This window comes from Lynx canadensis, chromosome C2 (assembly GCF_007474595.2).
Source record: "Lynx canadensis isolate LIC74 chromosome C2, mLynCan4.pri.v2, whole genome shotgun sequence".
NCBI classification, from domain to species: Eukaryota; Metazoa; Chordata; class Mammalia; order Carnivora; family Felidae; genus Lynx; species Lynx canadensis.
This window is the reverse complement of record NC_044311.2, coordinates 16,645,078-16,657,936: the sequence shown is the minus strand read 5'-3', so window position 1 is coordinate 16,657,936 and position 12,859 is coordinate 16,645,078. Positions and strand designations below refer to the sequence as shown.

Sequence of the window (12,859 nt, the reverse complement as noted above, 5' to 3'; positions counted from 1 at the left end):
GAAGGACCAAGAAGTTTTCATATGTATCAATATTTACTCCTCACTGTCTAACTTACCTAGAAATACAAACTTTTTAAATTCTAAAACTCAGCCATTTCGTGCAACCAGAAACTAGTTAAAAGCTTCTATTTTCCTCTTTGAACACTCAAGATTGCATGGCAAAGACCCAGTCGAAATGATTTACCCCGGTTAAGTTTCTGAAGACTTTGTACATACAGAAGTATGGCTCTGTTCTTTCTATACTGTATGTTTGGTGCTTTCCTTTTGCCTTGCATACTCAACCAAGACACCGAGGTTGCGGAACAGACTACTGCACGCGTCCAGCTAAGAGAGGCTCAAAAAAATAACTTGCTTTCACAGAGTAATCAGGACACCAAGGTAAGGAAAGGGGACTGTTGTACAGTATGACAAAGCTAGAGAGAAGTCTAATTTAGTTAGTACGGAAGCTTGTCCTTGCTCTTTCTGACGCTCTCAAACTGCGTCTTCTATTTCATGTTGCCCAGTAAAAAGATACAAATTCACTGCACTAGCAGAAGAGAATTCTGTATCGGTGTAACTGCCAGTTCAGTTAATCAGATGTCATTTGTTCAACTGTTAATGTCACTTTAAGAGTGGTTTATCTTAATGACATCACTACACAATTTTTTTTTTAAAGATACATTTTTACAGTAATGGTAGCCTCCAAGGCAGAAACACTTTTCAGTGTTAATAAGTTTTTGTTTACCTGTTCACAAGCCATTAGGGAAATTTCATGGGATAATTACAGACTGGTCTACCACCTACACCGTGTAACTCCAGTGTCCTTCCTCATTCATGCCTGGTATTGAGGGTTTTTTTTCTTTCCTAGCCTCCTTGATGCCCGGGGGCTAGTATGAACCCCTAAAGGCATGGACAGAGAATCTGCATCCTTTGACCTTGTTCAATCACTATGAAGCAGAGTGAAAGCTGTGGTAGAGTGGTTAACAGATACAAGTGTCAGTTTCTTAGTTCTCATTTAAGCACTAGTGGATTTTTTTTGTTATATTAGCAAGTCTGTGATGTACTTTCACTGGCTCTGTTTGTACATTGAGATTGTTTAACAATGCTTTCTATGTTCATATACTGTTTACCTTTTTCCATGGAGTCTCCTGGCAAAGAATAAAATATATTTATTTTAAGAGTGTATGGGAGCTTTTACTACACTTCCATCTTTAGTAAAGACACAGAGTACACAGTTCCATTTTTAATGTTTAAATTTCATTTCAAAAAGCAGGTCTGTAGTCTGCAACCATGACAATTAAAATCTGTGCTAATGCACGGCAGTCTATAACAATTCTACAAGCCAATCAGACAGTACATGACATTTCAATGAGTAAAAAAGAGCATAAAACCGTATGTGTAAGAACAAAATGTTAAAAGGCCTACCACAATAATAAAAAACCATCAATTACATCATCACATTAAAATAAGCCAGATGTACAAAAGTCTGAGACAGAAAAGACAAAAGGACAACACAATTTATCTGTTGAAAAATGTTTCTGTGCTCTTTGGGCACTTAATTAAACATTGCAAAATCAACATCTTCTTCATCATCGGACTCTGCAAAATATTTTACTTCTTTCCTAGCCCGACCGCTCCGTGGCAGAGAAGGTGCTTCAGAAGTGAAATCTGATGGGAAGATGTCCACATCTGAATCCTGATCAAAAGAGGTTTTCTTCATTTTCTAGACATGGTTTAAAGAAAAAAAAGAAAAAAGGAAAAGACTAATGTTAAAAAGAATTATTCCTTATACTTCACTTACATTTGAGAAATAATACAAATAACGAGGCTTCTAAAATCATAATTGTAATGCTAACTTAAGTTACCTTTATAAAAATGATGAAGTATAATAATCTGCCACCGTGGTGATATTTTTTTCTGAATTTCTCTATTACCAAGCAACTATGCACAGTACCCAGATTAGTACAAATTATTTACTTGTAAGTACCTCTCAATTCATGAAAGGAAAACAAAACTTATGCACAATATTTATTATGAAAATGCAGAGAGGAGTCACCAAGATGGACCAGACACATGGAAGACTGGATGGAAAAGGCCAAGGTGGAGAATGGCGTGAAGCTAAAATCATGTTTGTATTTTTACATTTTAATAGGGAGAGAAGAAAAAGGACACTGGATGTTTTTCTTTTACCTATAAAAAAGATTGTGTGCTCCTGGAGAAAGGTCAGACTGTGAAAATTAGCCACAAATGAATTCAAGTTAAAAGAAAAAAATCAGAGCCTGGGCAAATAAATCCAAGCTAAAAAGAAACAGCCTTTATTTGGTCTGAAAAGTATTTCAGACACATAGCCAATAACTTCAATCGTTCATTGGATGAAATAGAATACTCTTAATTAAGTAGGCTCATTTATGCCAGACTTTTACCCAAGAAATAGTCCTGATTGTATGCATCTTATACTTGGATAATTCTTTTAACTATACATAAGTGCCGTATGCATAAGAGAGGCTAGGTTTAAAGTGTTAGAAGACCTTATAGTAATAAGCCAACTAAGCCAGTTATAGATCATCGTAAAACAATGCATAAAAAGATGTTCCTGATTACCTTGCTTGGTGTTTTGGATGTTTTCCTGCCAGGGTTATAATCACCTTCATTTTCAGAGCCAGATGCTTTCCTTTTCTTTGCTCCTCGGCCTTTACCTTAAAATGATACAAAGGGGTTTTTTCCTCCCAAGGTTAAAGTACAGTATAAAAAGATAAATGTCACAACATTATATAGTTCACTTCTTTGGCATGCCCCAATCAGTACTGCAATCCTGGTCTCTAAATATAAATGATGTAGAAACTATTTGGTGGCATCATTTCAGTTTTGGGATCGATGGGACGAAAGAGTATTTCACAAATACATTTAAAACTAGTTGGAAGGTCCTGGTGACAAATTTTAATGACCAAACTCCTGATACACAAGAGAAAACATTTACATTTTGAACATGTGGTCTTTGTGCCTAAAAAGAAAATGTCTTGTTGCTTTTTAACTTGTATGTGATGAACACAAGTTTTAGTTTCTAATTTGTCATAGACTAGTACCTTTAAAAACACAATATGAATTACTAGAAAATACATATTTTCTTATTAGCACAAATTATGTTTAAATGTGTAGTCCAAATTTTACTTATGCACTAGTAACAACCAACTGCAGATCCCATTTTAGGTAGCACAGTCTTAGAATAAACCCCGAGTATTAATCATAGTCTGTCAAATCCATGTTCCTTCTCAGACTTAAAAGCACCACATGCAGCTATTTTTTTTTTCTACCTAACTAACCTCTTATTCTCACTGGAGGAGAAAGGGGGGAAAAGTAATATGCAAATGGTGACAAAATATTCTACATCCTACAATGATGCCAGTGAAAGAGAAAATGGAACTAAACTGCCATTCTAAATTTTAAAAATTCTTTAAGAGCTATGACGAACCAGATTGTACTAGTATGGATAGCCTAAACAATCTTGGGATGTCCTATTTTATCAAATGAATCAATGAAATGGCACTTCTGAATCTTTAACAGTTTCAAGCCAGGCATAACAGAAGTACTGATCTCCTCAATCACTGTTTCTTTTTTGCCCCTATTCTCCCTTGTTTCTATGTAGCTATCTCCTTATCCCAATCACCACTCTAAATACACTGATGGTAAATCTGTCAGTTGGGAGAAAAGGCTGAGCGGCTACCCTCAGAAAAAACTATCTTACACATATTTTTTAAAAAGCACCTTTGAGGACTTTTCTAGATTCTGGAAGGAAATGAGGGTTCCAGGATGAAGAACTGGTTCCTAGATGAGCAAACAACAGCTCCAGAGTACAAGTCCCAGCTCCTGGGAATGGTCACTCTCCACTTGGCAAGGAGCCCTCATCTGCCTTCTCAATAACTGCTCCCAGTGAGTCTGTGCAGGGGGTCTCTGAACCATTCTTAGGTATGTAAGTTGTTTATTTAACTTCCGAGTCGTAATTCCTTGATTCCTAAAACAAAGCACTAGACTTCCTCTGGACTCTAATTCAGCACTAATTCTTAAACATATTCCTTGTTGAGGAGTAAAGCAATTTAAAACAAAACAGTACAGTCTTTCTAAATTCAATGAGAAGAGACGAAATGACATCCATTAGAGGGTTAAACATAATCCTCACCTTTTGGGGGTGTACTCTTCTTTGGAATGCCGAATTCTGAATCTGAGTCAGAGTTTATAGTCTCTACTTTCTTCTGTTTAGGGGTTCTCTTGGGCTTAGCAGTTGTATCTGAAGATGGTTTTCCTATTAAGCAAATTTCCATTTCATAAATCAATGTAATACACTTACCAGCAAACCATGCTCAAGCGAATCCTGTAACAATGGAATTTCTTACTGCTGATAGGAAATTGAGCAGCCTTACATAACAAAATGGTTTCTCTTCCCTTGGTGCCAGTATAAAGCCAAACAATTTCTCACAGATGACACCATGCTTTTTATTTAATTATGAATATGCCTTTTGCTATTTCGTGGGAGATTATTTTAAACAAAGGCCATTAATGTGAATTAAGCAGGAACTTTTAAAAAGCAGTAGTAAAAATATAGTCATGATAGAAAAGTAACATATTTGACATTAATTACAACTCAAGTATAACCACATGTTACGTTCTAACTTCTAAAATGTTTTAGAGGAAGGAAAAAACATTTTTACAGGACCCCTAAATACCATGAATAGAAGCTGATTCACTTCAATTCAAAGTTGAAAAGTTGAAATCCAAACATGGCACTTTTATGTAGAAAGAAATGTGAAAATTCCAGGTAAGACAATAGGCCCAAAAGCCTTTGTTTTATGAATTTTGCTTTTAAAATAGAATGTTTTTCTGCTTCATTTACATTCTATGTGAAAACTGATAAATCAGACTTCACTTGTGTGATTAGTAAAAATTAAAAAACAAAAACCAGAACAGGCTAATTACATGGAAAATGTATTCCTGGGCCCAATCTGAGATGCTAGGGTAAAGGCCCCTCATTAGGACGGCAAGAGAGTCCACACTCATGGCCGCGGCAACCACAGGTTTTGTGGCTTTTCCCTGAATCCTTATGACTAAGTCCACCACAAGAGCCACGTGGCAGGCAGCTCCTAGCACCAGTACAGGCTTGACACAGCACTGTGTTCTAGGAACCAGCTTTCTCCTTCGTTAGAGTTTCCAGGCTTGAGTGTGAGGTGGCAGTTAAAGTTCCACCAAGCAAATGTAAGTCGATACCGGAGTACCATGAGCTGCTTCTGCTGTCAACGACTGGAGTTACAGAGGTTAACTTGTATAATAATACATATAATTTGGAGCTAACAGAGATAATCTCACAGAGGATGGAGGAGGGGATGCATCCTCTCCTTGAAATGGGATTTTGTGGGAACTGTATTTTTGGAAGGCGGCTAGAGGAAGACTGAGGGCTTCAACTGTTTCACGCAAGCATCACCCATTCAACTGACACAGGCTAGTTCAACTGGTGAAGCAACCAGACGGGACAGGGGTTGTGGTATGCTAGCCTGTTAGTTAACACTCAACACTAACTCATTAGCTTAAATAGGAGTGAACAGCTCGATGAAGGAAACAGGTCGATACGTTCCAAGAAGTGACAGGGCTCCCAAGTTCTCGGGGTGGTTATAAAGTGCTCACATGAAGACAATTTTAAAAAAGATGCAGAAAGAAAAACTATAGGGCCTGTCTCAGTTTGAACTCCCCAGAAGCAGACCCCACCTGGCCCCAAAACAAAGACTCCAGTACAAGTACTTATTTGGGAGGTGAAAAAAAACGGAGAACAGAACTGAGGCAGCGAAGCAACAGCAGCCAGTAATGGGTACGGTACCAAGCCTGTCATCACCCTGAGGGCTCACCACGAGCAATCTCTGAGCCATGGGAAGTCACACATCTCAGAGCCGGCTAACCAGAGAGGCAAGAGCACTAACGTATTTGCAAACCAGCTCTCTTCAATTACTGAGAAAGAGCGGCTGGAGTGGGGAAATACTAATATTCCAACATAGTAACAAGTCCTGAGGCAAAGCAATACAGGCACTGGCTGATGTGTACGGAAGAGGTGTGGGTGAAGGGATGCAGACAGGGCACCTGGTGTGTTGGCCAGAGAAGCTGCGGCAGTCAACCAACTTCTTACCGTGGTGCTAGCGCACTCAAAATAAGTAGGGACTTCTGTTGTTGTTCCCCTTCATCTAATATGTGCGTGTCTACAATGGAATCTGTTTTACATTTTTGAGGTACTGAAAAGATGGTCCATACTGTATGTTTATTTACTTGCTGTGTAAGGAGCACTTATCTTTTAAACACAAAGCACTAATACTGGCCTTCTTCAAAAACACCAAGAGTATGTCCCTTGGGACTAATAACAGATTCCTATGTCAAATCAACTTAGATTTATGGAGAATCTAAGGCTATGGAAAAGAAAGAAGCTACATGACTCAGAAAGAAAAAAAGAAGACCCCAGCAGAACTGAGCCATCATTCCAAATGGGGTGTGAAGACATGACCTACCTAGATAACACAATCAGGCTACTAGCCAGACAAAATTTTCATCTATTTTACAAGCTAACACCTATAGGAGAGCTTACCTAAAAAGCTATCTTTAAATATAAATAGACAGGATTATTTTATAATTACAATAGTTTTACAATAAGGTCTTACATTTTAATTATTACTTCATACGGTTAGAAAACAAGAGGGATTCTCTTTATACACATTTATACTATTTTCTACTGAAATCCACGTGCAAATAGTTTCAAATTATATTAAATTTCCTTTAATATCAACTACATATAGTCTGTAAGATGCTTAACAACATCAAATCTAAGTACATACCCTTTTTAGCAGCTACTGTTTTACTTGGAACTTTATCTGTTTGTTTCAGACCAAACGATGGTGAAAAAACAGAGGCAGAATCTTCTTCATTACTGTCAAATTTAGCTGAATCTAAAAATTATAAAGCTTTCTTTCAGTAAAGAGACTCTATAAGGACCACTTAACAGTTAAACTTTGATTCTTTTTACTGATGACTTCTCTTTAGCTAATTGATCTTATAAATTTCTATTTTGTGATCATATAATCCACAACATACAAACAGCTGAAAACAAAAAATATAACAATGTTATATTTCAAAAATGTTAACTATTGTTAACAATTGTAAAACAATATAGAAATGTATAGAGTAATAAAATTCTTAATAGCCCCAAACGCTAATCATTTAAAACATAACTGATCAGCTCAAAAATACTGATTTATTTTAAACTGCAAGATCTCACTGTGATTATTTTACTATCTACACATCTAATGCTGTTAACCATTTCAGGAATATCAGTAATAATGTTCAATCTAAGAAAGCGGTAACTTCATCTTTTACAAGCCAAGTTTAAGTCACTGAAGATCAATTTAAAAGGCAGTAGGCATGCTCTGGTTTCTCTTCAGATCACATAAATCTTTCGCCTTTTAAAAGGCAGTAGGCTTCAGTTTACTCTTATACTCCATTTTGATTCAACAATTCTGCTCTCCATCCCTTCCCCCTTCCCTTTGTCAAACCAAAACAGGGATTCGATAGGTCTACTTAGATGTGGCAGTTTTACATAACAGTTTTGACATGCTCTCAAATATGCATATCTATCTATACACTTAGAACATGTATCAGATCTATGTCTGTCTGCCTGTATGTGTGTGTGTTTTAAAAATGCAAGACAGTTAAGTGTAACTAGAATGTTTTGACCTTAAAAATTCCCCACATAAAAATATAGGAAATAGGGGCGCCTGGGTGGCTCAGTCAGTTGAGTGTCTGACTTCAGCTCAGGTCATGATCCCGCAGTTTGTGAGTTTGAGCCCCGTGTCGGGCTCTGTGCTGACAGCTCAGAGCCTGGAGCCTGCTTCACATTCTGTGTCTCCCTCTCTCTCTTTGCCCCTCCCCAACTCACACTCTGTCTCTCTCTCTCTCTCTCAAAAATAAACATTAAAAAAAATTTGTTTTAACAGGAAATAATATACACCCTGATTAAGTTTGCTTCTTTCAGCTACTACAGTTTAGTACAAATCCGAATATCAGTCCCCTTGTAGCTTAAAACAAAAAACTGTCACATATACATTCACATTGCCATGAAAATCAAAGTTCATCTTCCAAGATTTCTTTATCTTTTTCTCTCATTAGAACACTACACGCACATCTATACACACATCTATCAACCTAACGAGTTCCATAATGCCTATTTTGACCAATTAGTTGGCACTCATCTTAGAAAAAGTAAATAAACCTTATTACATTGAGGGAAATGTAAAAAGAAGGTAAGTTTTCCGCTCATAAAAAAAAAATCCATAGCAATAATACAGTAATTAATCAATGAAAAGATTAAAGGAGCATACCATCTTCTGACTTCTGAGAGTATGAAGGAAATGAGAAGAGATTCCCAAAATCTTGACCTTTTTTGTCATGTGAAGATTTTCTATTAGAAAGAAAAATTAATCACAACTTAAGTATAGTTTCAACCTTGGTAAATTATATAATGTGCTGCAGGATTATAATTACAGTTCTCTCATTGGTTTCTCTTTGTCAAAGACAGGGGAACCAAACTTTTTTATTCTGTCTCACATGCACAGGTGTGCATAGAAATACATTCAGAGACACCAGAAAAACCAATGATTTAACATAAAAGAATGGAAACTGAGCAAAGGTTAAAGTTATCCAAATTATCACTACATTAAATTTTATGATTAACAGAACTGTTCCAGAATTCAACATCAGTAAATTATGGCCAGAAACCTAAGGAGAAAGTCAGAATCTCTGTCAGAGTCCTCAATAATCCTATTTTTAACCCTAGACTGCCTATGATAAAACACTTCCTTTAAAAATCTAAAACAGCTTACAAACTTCACATCTTACACATTAAGGTTCAATACTCTCCAGAGGAAAAAAAAAAAAAAAAAAATCAAAGCCAAAGCTAGGGAAGAAAATTAAATCCTCCCAGTTCTAAAGAATTAGTAACTTCTCTGAACCATGTTGTCAATGTCCCATAGGCCTGCAGCCTATTTTTCTAAAGTTTTACTGGAACACGGCTACACTTAGTCATTTACATACTGTTTATGGCTGCTTTCTTGCTACAATGGCAACAACTGAGTAGTTGCAAAAGAGACCATATGGCTTGCAAAGCCTAAAATATTTGCTATAGAGCCCTTTATGGGGGGGGGGGGGGGGCTGCCAATCCATGCTCTATAGACAACAGTTCTGTAAACAGCTGCAACATTACCCAGATTTTTTCCTTTGTGAGGAGGACCTTACCTCGAATAATAAATTCTTAGACACAGTTTACTAGGAAATCTTTGATAGATGCCTAAATAATGAATTGTACCATATAACGAATAGTACTTTATTACTTACTCTGGAGTAGCTTTTGATTTGCCAGGTGAAAATGTATATTCATCTTTATCTAGGCCATCTGAAGGAACAAATTCATCTTCCCCATCATTTGTTATGGGAGATGCTTTCACTTTCAATTCCTCTAAATCATTATTGTCCTCATCATCATCAGCATCATCATCCTCCTCTTCTGAGAAGTCAAACGTGTACTTAGGCCTTTCAGCTAAGAGGAGAAAAAAAACCAGGAATGTTAAATCCAGCTTTATCTACATGAAATATTACAAATAATGCATTTGAAGATATTCCAGCTATCTCTAAAAAGAACAAAAGGGGGGAAAAAAAAGACAAGCATTCACAGCAAAAACCAACAGCTTTGGCCTCAGTTATTTTGGTAGCGTCAAGGGTTAATCTTGTACTTCCCAGGAGGCTAATGCTGCATATGGTACAGGGGAGCACAAACTGATTAATAAGATTGTTAGGGTGCAATTTGTCATACTTAAATATTACTCAAAAATAGGAATATAAGCCATTGTAAAAGGGACTACTAAGATTTCCCATTTCTGCAATTACAAAAGACAAATTTTACTCGTCTTAGAAAGTGCCGAACGTTCTCTCAACCTCTTACATAAAAACTTCTATCTTCTATTCACAATAGTTTTACTACAAAATAACAGACCATAATTCTTCAGATGAATGAGAAATACAGAGATAATACCTCAACATATTACTAAACAATAATAAAAAAAGCATAAAAAGGTACCAAGTATGGGGAAAGGCACATTGGTATAATGCAAGTCTTATAATTTCTAGCATATACTATGGAATAAAATTTTTAAATAATTTGGATGCTGTGTCATTTTATACTTCATTTTAGGTGTACGAAAAAGACTAAATACAATTTTGAAGTATCTAATTTAATAGATTAATTTTCACATAAGTTAAGTTACTCTATTAAAAATTCACCTACATTGTACTACCTGTGTGTGTTAGGAAAAGAAATTCAATCACTGGCGATTAGAGCACCAAAGAATTTAGGTCTGACATATATATTTTTTTTTAATTTTTTTTTTCAACGTTTATTTATTTTTGGGACAGAGAGAGACAGAGCATGAACGGGGGAGGGGCAGAGAGAGAGGGAGACACGGAATCGGAAACAGGCTCCAGGCTCTGAGCCATCAGCCCAGAGCCCGACGCGGGGCTCGAACTCACGGACCGCGAGATCGTGACCTGGCTGAAGTCGGACACCCAACCGACTGCGCCACCTGGTCTGACATATATTTTAAAAAGTATCTCGCAGAAATAAAACAACCATAATAAGGTATCACTCATTTTAACTAAATTAGGACTTAATAAAATTTGAGAATCTTACAATAGGACACTCAAGTTTTAAATATTTGAAGACTTCAAATTAATGAATATTCAGAAAGGATAAATTGCATGCTTAACAGCCATACAAAATAACAAGATGATATCTTCATCCTAACTCTAGCACTGCAATTATATAAATTATGCTATGTGCATGGAATCAGACTTCTAATCATGAAACTTTTCGTGATATATGGGGTAGAAAACAAAACAAAAACTACAAAGCACTTCTACTTATCACTGTTGATATTCTACCAAGAAACAGTTTTTACCAAACATCTTCAAACTATGGATGGATTAAAACCCAAACTTTCTAACAAAAACCAACAGACCACATGATTCACTTTAGAGCAATCTGTGTCCAACTTTGCTAAAAACAACATTCTCTAAAGCAACATTTTTGTCTTCATGAACTGTAACTTCTGAAATACTAACAATTTAGTACTTTAATGACATTGACAGTACTAAATATACCAACTTATAGGAGTAATACTAACTTGGGCAAACTAGAATATACAAGAAAATAAAAACAAAATATATCAAAGTACCAGCTGCTCTCCTAAGCAAAGAATCTCTGGGAATAACCACAGGCTCTGTTTCTTCCAAGTCACTTTCTGACTTGGATTCATCATCTGACCAAGGATTCCGTTTCTTCACTTTCTTTGCAGTGGATTTACCAGATGATGTAGGTGTTTTTCTCACCCTGGTACCTAAAAATGAAAGAATAAGATATATATCAATATTTATACAAATGTCATTACTAAAAATAAAACTCATAATGAAAGGTTAATTATAAAATAACAAATGTTCATGAAAATTTAAGACATTAACATCAACTACTAGAGGAAAAAAAAAAAAAGCACAATAAAAAAAAAATCTAGCTATACCCTGTACATATATATTTTTTCCCCCCTCACAAAAATACTTTGTAGGTAGGGGCACCTGAGTGGCTCAATCAGTTTAAGCGGCAGACTCTTGATTTCAGCCCAGGTCATGATCTTGCAGTTCATGAGATTGAGCCCCACGTCAGGCTCTGCACTGACAGTTCACGGAGCCTGCTTCTGATTCTCTCTGTCCCTCTCTCTCTGCCCCTCCCCACTCACACTTGCTCTCTCTCAAAATAAACAAAAAAATTTTTTCTTAAGAAAAAAAAAAAAAAATCTTTGTAACAGTTCCTCACCAGGCTCCTTTTTCTCCCTTTTGGGTTTGGGACCTTATTTACAGGAGCTGACGGGATCAATGCCTCTTCTCCTGTACCCTCTACTGGTGTTCCACTGAATTCTTCATCAAATTCTACTTTTACTGCTGTGGTATCGAGATCACCCTATACATTAAACAACAAACAAATAACTAGGAGTAAAAATAAAAATTAAGACCATACATTTCCAGTCAATAGATCACTTCTTCATATCAGATAAGTAATGCAGAGGACTTTGATCAGACCATCTTCTACTTTATTTACCTGCAGCAAATGATATTGGTTACACTCTACTATTCTGATACACTCTCTGAGACAATAGCTACTTAAAAGTAACCATAAAAAAAATAAGATGGCAGCTTTTGATTATCAAAGGGGCTTTCAGACCAATAGCAAAATACACCAAAGAGTACCTGCAAAATAAGTTCCTATATTTCAGGTCTCTCATACTAGAAAAAAATCACAGATTATTGAAGGAAGATAAGCAACACATGTCATGCACTGCTAGGTATTAGTCAAAGTCTCCCTACCCTAAGATTATTAAAAGAGAGAGAAGGACACCAGGACAAGTCATTAGAATACAAATAACAAATATGGAGGGAGGTATAAAAGTAACCCAGGGGGAGAAGTGAGCAACTCTGCCCAAGGCAGGGTCAGAGATGACTTCATGGAGAAGGAGCCTTTCTGACTGGGTTTTGAAAGAATCATGTATGTTTGCCAAGTGAAGAGAAGGAAAGAGGGAAGAGCATCCCAGGCAAAAGACACAGAGGCACGATACCATATTATGTTTAGCAAATTTCAAACAGTCGGGTAGGATTCAAGGAAAGGGAAAAGGAAAGAGTAGGCACATGGAAACACAGGGAGGTATGCAGTTGCTATATGACTGGATACTAGAATCTGTGTGCAGTCAGTGGGGAGTCATTGAAA

The 12,859-nt window shown here is 36.5% G+C and overlaps 1 protein-coding gene across 1 annotated transcript in view; it reads right to left on the bottom strand.

Annotated features, from left to right (window-relative positions):
- Positions 1-1,019: 1,019 nt before the first annotated feature.
- The window catches only part of TOP2B (DNA topoisomerase II beta), a 64,858-nt gene continuing 53,018 nt past the window's right edge, over positions 1,020-12,859 (bottom strand). The window contains 9 exon segments of the mRNA XM_030330642.2: positions 1,020-1,702; positions 2,581-2,675; positions 4,154-4,276; positions 6,840-6,950; positions 8,379-8,458; positions 9,391-9,592; positions 11,283-11,444; positions 11,915-11,947; positions 11,950-12,058. Coding sequence (XP_030186502.2) covers positions 1,535-1,702; positions 2,581-2,675; positions 4,154-4,276; positions 6,840-6,950; positions 8,379-8,458; positions 9,391-9,592; positions 11,283-11,444; positions 11,915-11,947; positions 11,950-12,058 — 1,083 coding nt within the window. The 3' untranslated portion in view covers positions 1,020-1,534.